Below are 16,512 nucleotides of genomic sequence, written 5' to 3'. Positions count from 1 at the left end.
AATATCAGTTGTCAGAGAGATCAGGAACAATTAGGGAGACTCTAAGACTACCCACTTCCGGATCCCACGCTGGAAGAAATGCAAAGTGAATCAGAGCACATCCACAGGGGAGCGAGTGGCTTGGGTGGGGGACACATAACAGTCCCCAACGATGAGTTGAAGAAATCTGGAGAGAGCGCTCTGCGCCGTGAAGAAGCGGCTCCCGAGCGCTGGGGGCATTTTGTGCTGGCTGGAGCCGGCGTAACAAGATGGCAGCGTCGGCGGAGTGACAGGGGTCCCTATGGGCGGGAGCCGGCGGCAGTGGTGGCAGCGGTATCGTCGCCCTAACTCACCGCTCTCCTTTTCCAGCCCGCGACGTCGCCGCGAAAGTGAGGCAGCGGCGGCCGCCAGAAGCAAGTGGCCCAGCCTGGTTACCGTGAGAACCCCCTCAACAGTCTGCGGCCTGGCAGAAAGAAACCTGACAGCAGCGGTGATTAGGTTCTCCTTGGCCGACTCTGGGCCCTGTAACGCCAAGAAAAGAGCCAGCGTTTTCTGCTTCCTGCCGCCCTCCGGAGCCTTGCTCCGTGGACGAGCCCTAGAGATCTCCCGTTCTCCCCTTAGAGGTGTCGGGGCTTAGCCCCAGCCTCCATCTTCGTCTCTCAGGATGGCGACCAGCAGCGGCTCCAAGGCCGAATTCATTGTCGGAGGGAAATATAAACTGGTACGGAAGATCGGGTCTGGCTCCTTCGGTGACATTTATCTGGCGATCAACATCACCAACGGCGAGGAAGTGGCAGTGAAGCTAGAATCTCAGAAGGCCAGGCATCCCCAGTTGCTGTACGAGAGCAAACTCTGTAAGATTCTTCAAGGTGGGGTTGGCATCCCCCACATACGGTGGTATGGTCAGGAAAAAGACTACAATGTGCTAGTCATGGATCTTCTTGGACCCAGCCTCGAAGACCTCTTCAATTTCTGTTCAAGAAGGTTTACAGTGAAAACTGTCCTTATGTTAGCTGAGCAGATGATCAGTAGAATTGAATATGTGCATACAAAGAATTTTATACACAGAGACATTAAACCAGATAACTTCTTAATGGGTATTGGGCGTCACTGTAATAAGTTATTCCTTATTGATTTTGGTTTGGCCAAAAAGTACAGAGACAACAGGACAAGGCAACACATACCATACAGAGAAGATAAAAATCTCACTGGCACTGCTCGATATGCTAGCATCAATGCACATCTTTGTATTGAACAGAGTCGCCGAGATGACATGGAATCATTAGGATATGTTTTGATGTATTTTAGTAGAATCAGCCTGCCATGGCAAGGACTAAAGGCTGCAACAAAGAAGCAAAAGTATGAAAAAATTAGCGAAAAGATGTCCACACCTGTTGAAGTTTTATGTAAGGGATTTCCTGCAGAATTTGCTATGTACTTAAACTATTGCCGTGGGCTGTGCTTTGAGGAAGCCCCGGATTACATGTACCTGAGGCAGCTATTCCGCATTCTTTTCAGGACCCTGAATCACCAATATGACTACACATTTGATTGGACAATGTTAAAGCAGAAAGCAGCACAGCAGGCAGCCTCTTCAAGTGGGCGGGGTCAGCAGGCCCAAACCCCCACAGGCAAGCAAACTGACAAAACCAAGAGTAACATGAAAGGTTTCTAAGCATGAATCAAGGAACAGAAGAAGCAGAGCAGGTGATCGGAGCAGCATTTGTTTCTCCCCAAATCTAGAAATTTTAGTTCATTATGTACACTAGCCAGTGGTTGTGGACAACCATTTACCTGGTGTAAAGAACTTAATTTCAGTATAATAAACTGGCTCTGGGCAGCAAAAAAAAAACAAAAACAAAAACAAAAAAACGAAATGTGGAATGCTCCTCTAGAAAAAGAGAATCACAAAGGGAATTGGATCCCTATCTTTGGAGCGCTCAAAGACTGTGGAGAAATAGAAGCAGCCGGCTGATTTACGGCAGGGGCCCAAGAAGGTAAACGTAGGACCAATGAGCAGTGGAGAGTCCATGAGTCCCCTAATACCTTCACTCTGTGTGTGTGTGTGTGTGTGTGTGTGTTTACTGTACATATTGTGCATCTTTTAGGGGGAAAGGATCGATCTATGGCTTTCATCAGATTCTCATGACCTCAAATAAGTTAAGAATCCCACATATAAATAGTAACAGCTATAGTAACAGCTAACACTTGTGTGCAGGTTTCTGTGTGGCAATTAAGTGTCTGAGGCATTTTTAACATCATTTTTTCGTTTTGATTTTCAGAACATTTGGGGGTAGGGTAAATGAAATAACATCATACCTGTGTTACCCATTGGAAAAGACATGGAAAAGATGAAGTTCTTCCCTCAATTTGTACAACTGGTAAAAGGCAGAGCTGAGACTTGAAGGTAAATCTTCTAACCCCAAATCTCTGTTGCTCTATTAATTCATAATTCATGTATTATGTAGCTCTCAGTAAATTATTGGAGAAAATAATTGAAAACTCTTATATACTACCCAAATGTTAGTTATTTTATTAAACCAGAGCTTCTTGTTGTTGTTGTTTTTTATTGTCTTTGTCACTACTTCCATCCCCCCTAGAAAGCACAGACAATGAAAGAGTAATCTGCTATAATATAAATTAAAAAGGGAAATACAAAGGTCACCCCTATTCTTTGCTACTTTTCATTTTATTGCTTTACTTAGAGAATGCTGCTAAGACACCTGTTCTTCATGTTTTGTCATTACCCTTTATTATCCTTTGCCATTGCTTTCAATAATTTTGGGTGGTGTATGAAATGTATTTTAAATTAATAATTTAAATTAATAATCATAATTTTTAATTCAAATCATAATATATAGCAATTGCACATTTACCGTATACTAGACACAGGGCTAAGCCATTCACTTTCTTCCTTTGTTCCTCACAACCCTCAGAGGTAGCTTCTATTATTATCTCCATTTTTCAGATGAGGAAACTGAGGTTCAAGGAAATGATGTAATTTGCCCAGGAAACAGGAATAGGGCTCAGGATCTGCTGAAGTATTGTGTTTTCCACATTTTATTAATGATTTCCAGAGATGCATTACCTTCAGAAGCAGAGTAGTCATATTAGGGATAAAAACTTGATATTGAGAGCATGGGAGAAGGAAAGCTACTGTGGGAGTATGACAATGCCACTGGACCTAGAGTGGCAAACCAGACAAGGGTGTCCTGTAAACACAGTTACTGAACAAAAGAAGTTGAACCTAAGGAAAGAGGAAATATAGTATTTCCCCCTGGTGACACCATCTAATGAGAACAGCAGTTGCTCTGGGGTACTGGCCCATTATGTTAAGTTAAAGTGATAATGGTGCAATTAGCTCTTTCTTCATTTTCCCATGTTAACCCAGGGGTAAAATGGCACACTGAGCAAATATACTAAATTACATTAAACTTCATGTTCAATTTGAAAATCTTAGCTGCTGGCTGCAGAGAGTTTAGCAGGCTCTAGCAAATATCTTTTTTTTTTTTGTCTTGTACTTCACCTCCGCCTTAATGAAAAACCTTAGCCATAGCACTGATTGTTTTTATCAGATGCAACACAAGTTCCTGCAGGCAACTCTGAGTTGGCACTGTGAGGTTTCCAGAGAGAACTCTAGGCATAGGTTAGTAGAGTGAAGCTTATGTAATAACCAGTAAATGTTTCTTGGGGAGAATATTAGTATAGTGCTGGGCATAGTGCTGGGCATAAGGATGATGACCATTTATACCAAAAAAAAGTTTGCCTCTGGAATCCTGGTCTAGTCAGCATCACTGGCATAATGAAGGCAGTGCTAGTCAGGAAGTCAGAAGTGGGACCCCAGTGTTTTGGTACCCTATCCCTGCAGAAATTCAGCTGGCTTTCAGCTCAGTGATGATCAGTGACCTCCAGAATTTGCTAAGTGTTTCTAACATGTGGCTCTGGTAATCAAGCCAAATTGGGGAGACTGAGGTCTTTGGCCTATTAAGGTCACATTTATACATTTGACAAATTTTTACTGGTGATGTATACTATGTATCAGACACTGTACTATGTTCTGGGTTCATGAGGAAAAATAAGAAACAATTCTAAACTCAAGAAAATCACAGAGTGGGGTTGAGAGAGACAACTATATAATAATGTATGAAGTATAATGAATACTACTTCACACATTATTATAAGAAAGGAGGGCCATATCAATTTATTGAAACATTGCTTTATTGTGATCTTTTCCAGCTACAGGAGACGAAAAATGTATGTGTGTGTGTGTGTGTGTGTGTGTGTGTGTATGTGAGAGACAGAGAGAGACAGGGTGAGGGCATCCCCTTCCGACACGCATAGAAGCCTTTGAGCCTGCCGTTTTGTCAAGGATTTTTGATAAAAAGACAAACAAACAAACTAAACTTGTTCTTCAGGACTACAAATGAAAGTTGCCAGACACAGAGTGGAACTGGCCTGTCCCAAAGAAAAATGGTTTAGCTCCTCTTAGAATGAGTCAATAGGGCAATGAAACCATGTGTGTCTAAACTGTACTGCTATGTCTTTCCTCAGCACCCAGAGAGGAGATGGGACCTCTGTTGAGGTTAATACACTGGGTGGGGGCGGGAGATGTCTAATGAATATTACAAGGTGAACCTACATTTAACACAGGACCATCTTCAAATAGATCAGATGATCATGGACAGTGAGCAATGTAATGGCAGCCATAATGGACTGAAGACCAGAGATATCTTTTCTCTATTTTCTTGGTAACATGTAAGTACCCCCTCTCTTACCACCACTTCAATGCATAAATGATACCACGGAGGTGGTACTCAATTGTGACAATTAAAAAATTTTTTCCATCCTGACATTTGAGGGTTTGAAGTTAAATTATTTTTTAATTAAATTAAATGTAAATATAATTTAATGTAAATATTAACTTGAGAAAGTAAGAGTGTAACATTTAAAAAAAATAAACTCTTTGTTCTGGAATGACTTTAGATTAACTAAAAAGTTGCAAAGATGGTGCAGGGAGTTCCCATAATCCTTTACCTAAATTTGTATCCCCTGGTAAATTTCTCTTAATGTTATTGCCTTATATTATCTTGGTACATTTGTCAAAACTGAGAAACCAACAGTGACACATTATTGTTAGCTAAACTCTAAATTTTATTATTATTATTAGCTAAACTGTACATTTTATTTAGATTTCACCATTTTTTTCCGTTCATGTCCTTTTTCTGTTCCAGGAACCAATCCAGGATATGGCATTGAGTTGTCATGTCCCCCTAGTTTCCTCTGGTTTATGACAGTTTCTCAAACTTTTTTTTTCTTGACCTTGAGGAGTACTGGCCAAGTATTTAGTAGAATATTCCTCAAATTGGGTTCATCTGATCTCTCTCTCATGATTAGTCTGGAGTTATGGGTTTTTGGAAAGACCACCACAGGTATAAAGTACATTTCTTATCTCTTCATTTCAGATGTTCATGACATCAAGGATACTAACCTGATCACTTGGTTAAGAAGTGCCTGTCAGATTTCTACAGTCTATAAAGTTACTATTTATTCCTTTCACCTGCATTCACTAAGTTCAGCCCATACTCAAAATGTGGGATAGATTGAGAAGGCAGAGGCCTTCTGGAGGGAGTGTTTCTACATGAATTTGGGATTCTTCTGTAGGGATGATTTGTGTCTCCTCTCCCATTTATTTACTTAACTGGTCATTTCTTTATTATATCAGTATGAATTCATGTGCTATAGTCTGAATGTGTCTCCCCCAAATTCATATGTTGAAATCCTAACAGCCAAAGATGATGGTATTAGGAAGTGGGGCCTTAAGGAGGTTCTTAGGTCATGAGGGCAGAGCCCTCATGAATGAGACTAGTGCCTTATAAAGGAGACTTCAGAGAGATTTCTAGCCCCTTCTACCATGTGAGGAAACATTAGGAAGCTGCCAGCTATGAACCAGAGAGAGGGCCCTCACAAGAACATGACAACGCTGATGACTTGATCTTAGACTTCTGGCCTCCAGGGGTGTGAGAAATAAATTATTGTTGTTTATAAGCCATCCAGTATGTGGTATTTTGTTGTGGCATCCCTAATTGGCGAACATCATGTACATTTAGTTTATATTCTGTGCTATGATCCAATACGCTGTTATTGATATTGCTGCATACGTTTTTCCAGCTTTGGTCATTGGGAGTTCCATTGGTTTAGTTCTTGTGTCCCTTTGAGATGTCCTCATTGTTCTATTTCTTGAGCATTTTCTAACTTCCTGATACTACCCAATGTGTCAGGCTTAACGTTTAATTTCCCTGCCATGACCCTAGAATCAGCCGTTTCTTCAAGGAGGCTTGGTTTATTTTATTGGAGGATGGTATTTTGAAACCAAGGTCTGGGCCCTGGGAATGATGGTTACTACTGGGGTGACATTGCTTGGTAGAGCTTGGTAGTACATGTACATATACTAACCCATGCACTTATCTACAATTGTTTCTGTATCTATCCATCTATGTATGTATATTAAGCTAAACACAAATTTATATTGACGTACTACAGGGTTATTTCCGCCTTCTATTCTTGTTTATCAGTCAGCCTTCTCTTCTTGTTTATCAGTAAGTTTTCTTTCCAATAATGAGAATTCTGGCACCTGCCATCCATCATCCATTTACTTATTTTTCAACCCCAGTATACATATAAAGCAGTTTCATATGTATGCATGATAAACAACTTTGACAACTAGGATGTATTGCTTATGTACAATTCCTTTTTTCTTTGCCCTTACAGTTTCCAGTCTAAACACAATTTCCAAAATTACTTAGGTCATTTCTATTTCTCCCTACCCCCATAGTGCAGTTATATCTTACATTTGTAATATAGTTAGATTAATGTTTTCACAGTCTGAATTTTATCTTGTGATCCCCTGACATTCTAGTTAATTGTTTTTTATTTTATAATTTGCATATATCAATGTTTACTCTTTGTGCTGTAAAGTTTTATGAATTTTTACAAATGCATGGAGTCATATGTCCAACACTGCAGTAGCATATAGAACAATTCCATAAAATTTCCTCTGAAGAATACAATAAGTTAATATTTTATTCAACTTAGCGTAAAATAAATTTATCAGATCTTCCTGAGACAGATACTGTATGTTGGCTCACTCTACACCTATCTGACCCCTCCTTATCTTAATTCCTCTTCTTTGTCTTATTTATAACCTTAGAGGCTGGATACCTTATTATATCTATGTCTATATCTATAGCTATGTTTTTATCTAGTTTATATCTATCCTAAATCAATGCCTCCCTTGCAGCTAAGTGTGGCCAGTAATACAGTTCTTGCCCTTTGGTTGTTTACACATCTCTCATTACTTTTCTGTCTGCCTGCAATATGGACTTGCTGATGTAGGTGTTGGCTCAAGGTTCGGTAGCCATTTTAAGACAATGAAAACAAAAACTAGAGCAAAAACTATAGGAAGAGCCTGGTTCTCTGACGGCATCATTGTGCTCTTGTACAAGCGCTGGGCAACCTATCCCCATTCTTTTCTTGCATGGGATAAATAATCTCCCATGAATTTAAGCTACTATTGTCTTGCTTTCTGTTGCTCACAGCCAAACACAATCCTAAGCAATACACACTTCAATGATATATATTAGGTACTCTGGGACATTAGAGAAATGAATAAAGATGCGTGGCAATTCAGTAAAATAATTTTTTATCTTTAATTAACAATTTTGAGTCCTTATTAAATGAAAAATACTATGCCAAACCTTTCTATAGATACAAAGATGCCTTAAAAGGAATCTTAAATATGGCACAAATGAACATGTCTACTAAACAGAAATAGACTCAGATATAGAGATCAGACTTGTGGTTGCCAAGGGGGAGGGAGGGAGAGGTATGAACTGGGAGTTTGGGGTTGGTAGATGCAAACTATTACATTTAGAGTGGATAAAGAACAAGGTCCTACTGTATAGCACAGGGAACTATATCCAATCTCCTGGAATAAACCATAATGGAGAAGAATATAAAAAAAAGAATGTATATATGTGTATAACTGAGTCACTTTGCTGTACAGCAGAGATTGGTACAACATTGTAAATCAACTGTACTTCAATAAAAAAAAAAGGAATTTTCTGCCACAAAGAAGCTTATAATATAAGATAGTCAATGTAGTGTATATTCAAGAGAGCTCTGCACTTAGAGTTGAGATCTGGGTTGAGAATATGCCTTTTAATTAGCCATGTAACATATCTCATTTATTGATTTATTGCTATGGTTTTTTAACTAATTATTTATTAGATATCAGTCACTTTGTGCTGAGATCTTTAAATAATACACCTGATCTTTACAACTGTAAGAAGTAAAACTTAACATTATCCCCCATTTTTCAGGAAACTAAGGCTCAGTGTAATACAATGAGCATTCAAGGTCACATGGTTAGGGAAGAGCAGAGCTGGAATTCAAATCTAGGGCCTTCTAAGCCCAACCTTTTCAAGCCTTAACGTCCTTATCTGTAAAGCGCCTATTGCTATATCAGTCCTTCCTGCCTCAGAGAGTTTTTGTCAAGGCTGAAAAGAAAATGAAACTGGGGGTTGGAATTACTTTTTACTTTTAACCATAAATTACTGTAGAATTATAAAGTGTTACAACCATACCTGGCACATGAAATATACTAAAAAAATGGATTTATACTAAGAAATGTAAGATAGGCTACAAAGGTGTACTGTACAACACTGGGAAAATAGCCAGTATTTTGTAATAACTATAAATAGAGCGTAACCTTTAAAAATTATCTCAAAATTTAAAAATGAATTTAAATGAATAGTGGGGATAAATAGATATGTGTGTGACCAATTAGCTGTAAATCAAGGTAGACTGTGATATGTGGAACAAAGGAAAGAGAAAAAGAAGGAGAGATTAATTCCAAAGTTGGGGATCTAGGAAGACTTTAGGGAGGTGATGGCGATTCAATTGCATCTTCAAAGATGGTTAAGACTTTGAGCATCTGTGAGGACCATTAAGTGAGCATCAGGTCTTTTTTTTTTTTTTGCGGTACGCGGTCCTCTCACTGTTGTGGCCTCTCCCGTTGCGGAGCACAGGCTCCGGATGCGCAGGCTCAGTGGCCATGACTCACAGGCCCAGCCGCTCCACGGCATGTGGGATCTTCCCGGACCGGGGCACGAACCCGTGTCCCCTGCATCGGCAGGCGGACTCTCAACCACTGCGCCACCAGGGAAGCCCGAGTATCAGGTCTTTGTGATCATTTCCTCCTCTCCAGCTACATCAGAGTCATCAATGACATGAGCCACTTCTAATCCCTCTTTTCAGTGCTCACTGTACACAGAACAGGCCCTGGGCATTGTGTGTGCTCATGGTGTTTTAGTCACATTATTTTGGTTGGGGATGTTTTTGTTCGGCAAGAATTCTTCGTTTCTTAAGGACAAATCGGTAATAGCTTACTTTCTGACTTTTTAACTTAGGAACTCTGTAAGTATGTCTCGTAGAATCTCAGGAATCAAATGCCAGTTCTCAGACAGTTCACACACTACAAGAACTTTGAGACATTTTGTCAAGTGCTGTGTTTATCCCAGAACACAATGTTGAGAAATGTAATCAACAAAATAGAAAATAAAGGTTAAGTTTAGACTCTTACATTATATCTGTGTTGTGTTAGTTCTAGCACTTTTGGGTAGAAGGCATCCAAATACATGAAGAGAATAGGGAAACTCCACAGAACTGAATGGTCCTATTCATTCATGCATCCATTTTGCAAAATGAGTGTCTACTATGTGTCATGCACTGTTATAGGCAATCAGGAGACAGCAGTAACAGAACACAGTTTTGGTGGTGGGGCACATTGTTAGCAGATAGCTGGCTACTTTTCTCTTAGTCTTTGTCCCTCACCCCTACCTTACAAAGGCTCTTTCCAAATCATACTTAGTGCCCCTGTACAGTTGGCTTTATTGAGAGTAAGAATCATGGTTCTTTATATCTGGTTATCCCATTGTGCCTAGCACAGAGTATTGTGCTGTGTGTGTGTGTGTGTGTGTGTGTGTGTGTGTGTATGTCTGATGTAGGGACAGTGGGGAAGAAGCATGGAGGGGTGAAAATATTGGGCTGTGGAGTCACACTGAAAAGAACACTGGATCCAAACCTTTATTTAATGATGTTCACTTACATTTTTCTTGAGTGGCTACTATATGCTAGGCACTGTGCTAGGCACAGGAGTTATAATAGTGACTTCTGTAAGACAGGCTTGGCTCTTCTCTCACAGAGCTCATACTTCATTGAGCAGAGACAGAGAATTAAATGAGTATGCTAGCTCTGGTTCTCTGAGAAATAGGCATCAAGAGATTTATTGATCCACACTACTATGTGCAAAATAGATAAACAACAGGTGCCTACTGTATAGAACAGGGAACTCTATTCATTGTCTTGTAGTAGCCTGTAGTGGAGAGGAATCTGAAAAAGTATGTATGTATATGTATGTATATCTGGATCACTTTGCTGTACAGCTGAAACATTGTAAATCAACTATACTTCAGTAAAAAAAAAAGATTTATTGGAGAACATGCTTGTGAAGAATGGAGAGGGAGCTAGTGGAGGTTGGGAGAGCATGGTAGAGCGGTCAGAACCAAATGCATGTCTGATACCTGTGAAGTAGAGAAGGAAGCAAGGAATGTGTGTAGGAAAAATCTCCTGTGCTAGTCTCATAAAGTTTTGGCAAAGCTGATGAGAGTCTTCCAGCCAACTCAGCAATCAGAGGAGTCACATCTTTCAGGAATGGAGCTGCCTTAGTATTCTTCTGGGCTCAGTCATGGGCTGGGAGCACCTGGTGGGAAGTATGACTTCAGTGCTGGGGATGTCGAGTTATGCAGTCCTCAGTCAGAGATCTGAGAAATCAATGTTCATGGCTCCTATAACAAGATGTTTTGAACATCATGATGAGGAAAGTATAGGGTGCTGTGGAAACATAAAGCATGAGGGACTACAGGCCTCCCTGAGGAAGTGATATCTTGGGGCAATAAGTCAAATTACCCAAGAGAGAGGAGCAAACCAGGAGGGAAAAGCATTTCAAGCAGAGGGAATGACATGAGAGAAACAATATGGAATTGATGGAAGAAATAAAAGGAATTAATTCTGATGTGAACAAAGGGTGCAGGGGCAGGGAGGGGAGAGAGAAAGGAGGAAGGAGTTGGGAGAAGTGAAGCGAGAAATGTAGTCAGAAGTCAGATCTTAGCCTTGTAATACACGTAAGCAGTTTAAGTTTTATATCAAGGGCAGTAGGAAGGTGTTGAAGTGTTTTAAGCATGAAGTGGGGTTATTGGAGGGAGAGTAGGAATTGAGTAACGTGATCATTTCACCCTTTGGCTCCAGTGGCTCCGTGAACAGTAGATTGATTGCTTGAGAACAAAACTGGAAGCCTGAACACAAGTAAGGTGGCAATCCGAGTAATCCAGGTAAAATGTGGCAGTGGCTAGGACTATGGAGAATTTATAGTCATTGGAGGCATAATTAGGGATAAAATGGCAGATGGCTAATTTAATGAATGTGGTAGAGAAAGGAGAGAGAGAAAACAAGGAGGACACTCAGATGTCAGTCTTACTAGCCATGTGACATAGAAGGATTACGTACACTCTTTGGACTTTGGTTTCCTACTCTGAAAAATGAAGGCAACAACACGTACTTCATAGGGTGTTCTGAGGTCAAATTAGATAATGTAAATAGAGTATGTAACACAGGGGTTAGTTTATAAATGGTAATTCCCTCCTGACTTCCCCTGTATGCAGCAAGGATTTAAGGTGCATTCCTATTCGAGAATCAAGTTAACTGGAGAGAAAGTTAGGTTTTCTCTGTCTCTCTATGATCATCTCTTGCCTTTGCCTGCCCTCATCCCTATTAGATTATTGCATTGCATGTGAAGAAACACAACTTCAACTCAAAGATCTTAATGCAGTAAATCGTTGTATTAATCCTTCTGATAGGGACTCTCCATACTCATAAAAAGATTTCAAATAAGTTATGACCAATCTATAAGCAATACATAACTAGGCAAATCCTTTCCTCTGGTATGAGTGTGAGTGTGTGAGTGTGTGTGTGTGTGTATATGTGTGTGTGTGTTCCTCTCTCTCTGTGCATCTCTCCCTTAAATCTTAAGCCAAGTGACTTTAGGAGAGAAGAAATACTGGGAGTTTATTCACTTTAGGAGACTCTTCTTTACTGGCCCTTGGCTCTGTGGATCTTCTGGAGCTTCCTTTCCATCGCCTTCTTTTTTTAAAAAATTTTATTTATTTACTTTAGTTTTGGCTGCGTTGGGTCTTCGTTGCTGCTCGTGGGCTTTCTCTAGTTGCGGCAAGTGGGGGCTACTCTTCGTTGCAGTGCATGGGCTACTCATCGTGGTGGCTTCTCTTGTTGCAGAGCACGGGCTCTAGGCATGTGGGCTTCAGTAGTTGTAGCACACAGGCTCGGTAGTTGAGGTTTGCAGGCTCAGTAGTTGTGGTGCACGGGCTTAGTTGCTCCGTGGCATGTGGGATCTTCCCGGACCAAGGCTTGAACCCATGTCCCCTGCATTGGCAGGCGGATTCTTAACGACTGTGCCACCAGGGAAGTCCCTCCTTCCCCTTCTTGATCCTGGTTCTGCAGCTTCTGTGAAGCCTCCCTACCCCCAGAGGATATCCCATATCTGCTTCTGGTAGCCGGAGTCAGTTTCTCTCATCTACACTCATAGAACCCTGAGGCACTGACCTTCTTCGGGCTTTCCTTCTAGTTATCTCAAGATAAGAAGTCTTGGGAATTCCCTGGCAGTTCAGTGGTTAGGACTTCATGCTTCTACTGCAGGGGTCCCAGGTTCGATCCCTAGTCGGGGAACTAAGATCCTGCAGACCCTGTGGCATGGGCCCCCCAGAAAACGATAAGGAGTCTTCCCTTGGTGCAGAGAGTCAAACACATCACTGCTAATGCAGTATCTTTGATCACAGCTGTGGACCCTGTTTAGGATGGTATTCCCAGAGAATTCCAAACTGATCTCAGAATGTCTGAAATCTTGAGTCCCAGGCCTGAGGTTACCAGAATAAGACCAAGGTTGAATCACATTTGGTTGTGCATAAGAAACACCGTAGAAGTTTGTTAAAATACAGATGCCTGGGCTCCCCTGGTGGCGCAGTGATTGAGAGTCTGCCTGCCGATGCAGGGGGCACGGGTTCGTGCCCCGGTCCGGGAAGATCCCACATGCCATGGAGCAGCCGGGCCCGTGAGCCATGGCCGCTGAGCCTGCGCGTCCGGAGCCTGTGCACCGCAACGGGAGAGGCCATGACAGTGAGAGGCCCATGTACCGCAAAAAAAAAAAAAAAAAAAAACAGATGCCTGAGCCCCAGCCCAGGTGTCTTGAATCAGCATCTCCTGGGTTGGGTCTATACAACCTACACTTTAAAGAAAACACTCCAGTCTAGATTTTTGCTTCTAAAGTACAGTTCGCAGACTAGCAACGTTGGCCTCACCAAGAAGCAATTAAAAATGCAGAATCTCAGGCACCACCCCAGATGTCCTGAATCAATCTGAATTTTAACAAGATCCTCAAGTGATTTTGTTACACATTAAAAGTTTTAGAAGCAGTGTTCTAGATCAGTGGTTCCCATTTGGGGGAGATTTTGCTCTCCACTCCCCTCACCCACACACCCAGGGCAATATCTAGAGATATTTTTGGTTGTCATAACTGGGAAGGTACTGCTGGCACCTAAGTAGGTAGAGGCCAGTGATGCTGCTAAACAACTTATAATGCATAGGATAGCCCCTTACAGTAAAGGCCTATTAGATCTAAAATGTTAATGGTACCAGTATTGAGAACCCTTGGGCTAGATGACTGTGATGGAGTGGTGGACTAGTCTGAGGAGCTGACCATCTTCAAAGGCTTAGAAGAAGCAGCTATGGTTTGGGAGTGAATCTGAAGGCTCTGAGCAAGCTCTACATGCTCAAACTAGAGTTAAGAGGGTGAGCTCTGGGGTCCAAATGCCCTGATTTGAATCCCAGCTGTGCTACTCAGATGCTGCATCATCTTAAGCAACTGTGGAAATAAACAAAGATAAACCAAATAAGAACAAGAAAAGGCTACTTATTCTTAACTTGCTAGGGCAAGGGAATCAGCCACTGTCACATGTGCTTTTACTGAGACTGAAAGTCAGGCAGAGAAGTGGAGAAAAAAGGGAAGGCTTCAGGTGTGCCCTGATTGGAGTCTGTTGGCTAAATAGAAGTGGGGCGTCTATGTGATTGGTTGGGAGCATATTTGGCTTTTTCTGGTTGGTCCTAAGTTGGAAGCAGGGACAAAATTGAGGGAAACTGTCAGTTATTAGTCAGTTCCTGGCCATTTGGTGCTGACTGTTACAAAAGTTATTGTTTAGTGTCTTGAATTGTTACTGAAGATAGCAGTCAGACTTCTTACAAGTCTGACTTACAGCAGGCTGGCTTCCCGGGCTGCTTATTATCGATAAGGCAGTTGGTTTCCTGGGCAGGTTGTTGCAGGTTGTGGGTGAGAGTTCTATTTTTACATATGGTCCTGCCTTGTCCAGTTGTATAATCAGTCTCTCACAACTTTTAAGTTTCTTTGGACCTTAGTGTTTCCTAACCTACATAATGTTGCTAATAGGGCTGTCGTCAAGATAAAATGAGTTACTCACGTAGGGCTCTTAGAATCTCACGAACAGGGAGTGAGGACTAAGTATTGGCCACCATCATCCTCTACAGCTCTCTCCAGAGGCTGTGATCCCAGGCAGCCATACCAAAGGGTCCGGAACTTCTCTACGAGAAGCACAGAGTTTAGGGGAAGCACGTGTTGGCAATGACATGGGGTGGTCATGGCCTGTTTCAGTATTTTCAGTAACACAGGAGGACGGTACAAGGATATGAGGGTTACTATTAACAGAAATCAAGGACTTGAGTCAGACCAATTGGAGTCTCACTTAGTTTTAATTACATACAGCTGTGTAACCTCTAGCATGTAGCAGCCAATCTTGGCCTCCTTTATAAAATAGGGATGACATTACCAGCCCTTGATGAAGATTAACTAAATAGTGCATATCCAAACACCCCACATAGTACCTGGCCGAAGGCAAGCCCTCTGTAAAAGGTAACTTTATTATTGTTATTATCATCGACTCAGCCAGAGGCCAAAGCTACTGTTTCCCTGGGAACAGAAACCTCCCCTAAAGTAGAAAGTCCTCTTGGGTTAATCATCGTTCTAGACTTGCCTCTTTGGTGCTGGCAATTTATATGCACTAGGAATACCCAAGGTGTTTATCATTGAACAGAATCTTTGTGAAGGAAGCCTAGAACGATACATTTTAACCGTTCCCAGGTGATTTTCATACACAGTAGGGCTTTGCAAACCAGCCCTACAATCTCCTATTGTTCCCCTCTGTGTGCAGGTGTTTCTCTGAAGCAATCCTCTGCCCTCCTCACACCTGCTGTAACTTACAGGAAATTGACCGCAGGCTTCTCCCTTTATAGTAGAGGGGCTTGGAGAGCCCAGCAGGAGGATGGGATCGTCGCTCTGACTTGGAGGTTGGCGTCTCCTCTCCTGGTTTGGGGGTAAGTACTGGTCTGTCCTGTTCTGGGCTTGCTGATAGACAGGTTTTGCAAAGATAACCCAACCACCTTTGGGCAGGTGGGTGAAGGGAAGACTGAAGGTCTCTGGGAGCAGAATGAATCTTCAGTGAGAAGCCTTGGTAGCTGAACCAAATTTCAGAAATGCTAATATCTGTGTGTCCTTCATTTGGAGAGCTAGTCAGGTCTAGAGCAGAAGGCCCACTGCTACCAGTGAGGATGGAGCTGACTGCAGCCAGTGCCTGCCTTAGACTTCACTGAGAGTGAGGCTTTTGGGGTATGTCTGAGTCTGACCTCCCTGGACTCAGGTCTCTTTGCTCCAGAGTCACAGGCAGCGTGGATGAACCTGGACCCAAGGGAGCAGCTATCTAGAGCCTAGCATTAGCTTGGGCTTATTTCCATTGGTTTCTGGCACTTGGGGTCTCAACAGGGTCTGTAGAGTCTTCCATTCCTGTTTGAATAGTCAGGAGCCTTGCAGGAGTTGGAATGGTCTTGCCTTGTGCTGGCACGTGATGAAGTTTTAATTGATTAGGGATATCTGGTGTCAGTTCTTGGAGACTGGGAAGAGAGAGGCAAGCTTGGATGATCCAAGGGCTTTTATTTTGTGTCTTTGATGGTGCCTTCCTTCCCTTGAAGTAGATGCCTGAAAGCTTGTTAGGTGAGTTTAGAAAACCAGCTGTATCTCTAGGTCATTCAGGCAGAACCTGGTTACGTTGCCCCCAGGTCCCACTGGCAGGAGGATTTTGCATTCCACTGAAGCTTGGACTCAGGCTAAGGCTTACGGTCCACAGAGGACTGAGGGAGAGGGAGGGGTTAACTGGGGACATCATAGATGCAGTAAGTTCCGACGGCTGCTTTTCAATTGAGTAGAAACTGATGAAAATACAAACAAAATTTATGTGGTATCCAACTCTGACTGTTCTCATTTCTCCACAATGGAGGTGATTCTTA

At 42.0% G+C, this 16,512-nt stretch overlaps 1 protein-coding gene across 1 annotated transcript; it reads left to right on the top strand.

Moving 5' to 3' along the window:
• The first annotated feature begins 306 nt into the window (after positions 1-306).
• Positions 307-1,814, top strand: LOC309797834 (casein kinase I-like). Its single transcript, XM_082646226.1, has one exon. The coding sequence runs from the start codon at positions 644-646 to the stop codon at positions 1,652-1,654; it is 1,011 nt and encodes a 336-aa protein (XP_082502352.1). The 5' UTR covers positions 307-643; the 3' UTR covers positions 1,655-1,814.
• The last annotated feature ends 14,698 nt before the right edge of the window (positions 1,815-16,512 follow it).

This window comes from Mesoplodon mirus (genome assembly GCF_964341445.2).
Source record: "Mesoplodon mirus genome assembly, contig: HAP1_SCAFFOLD_1051, whole genome shotgun sequence".
NCBI classification, from domain to species: domain Eukaryota; kingdom Metazoa; phylum Chordata; class Mammalia; order Artiodactyla; family Ziphiidae; genus Mesoplodon; species Mesoplodon mirus.
The sequence above is the reverse complement of the archived record's forward strand: the minus strand, read 5'-3'. Positions and strand labels throughout refer to the sequence as shown.

What these genes read in the sequence shown, in the direction of transcription:
- LOC309797834 (XM_082646226.1), top strand. Translation starts at nt 644, where the DNA reads ATGGCGACCAGCAGCGGCTCCAAGGCCGAATTCATTGTCGGAGGGAAA.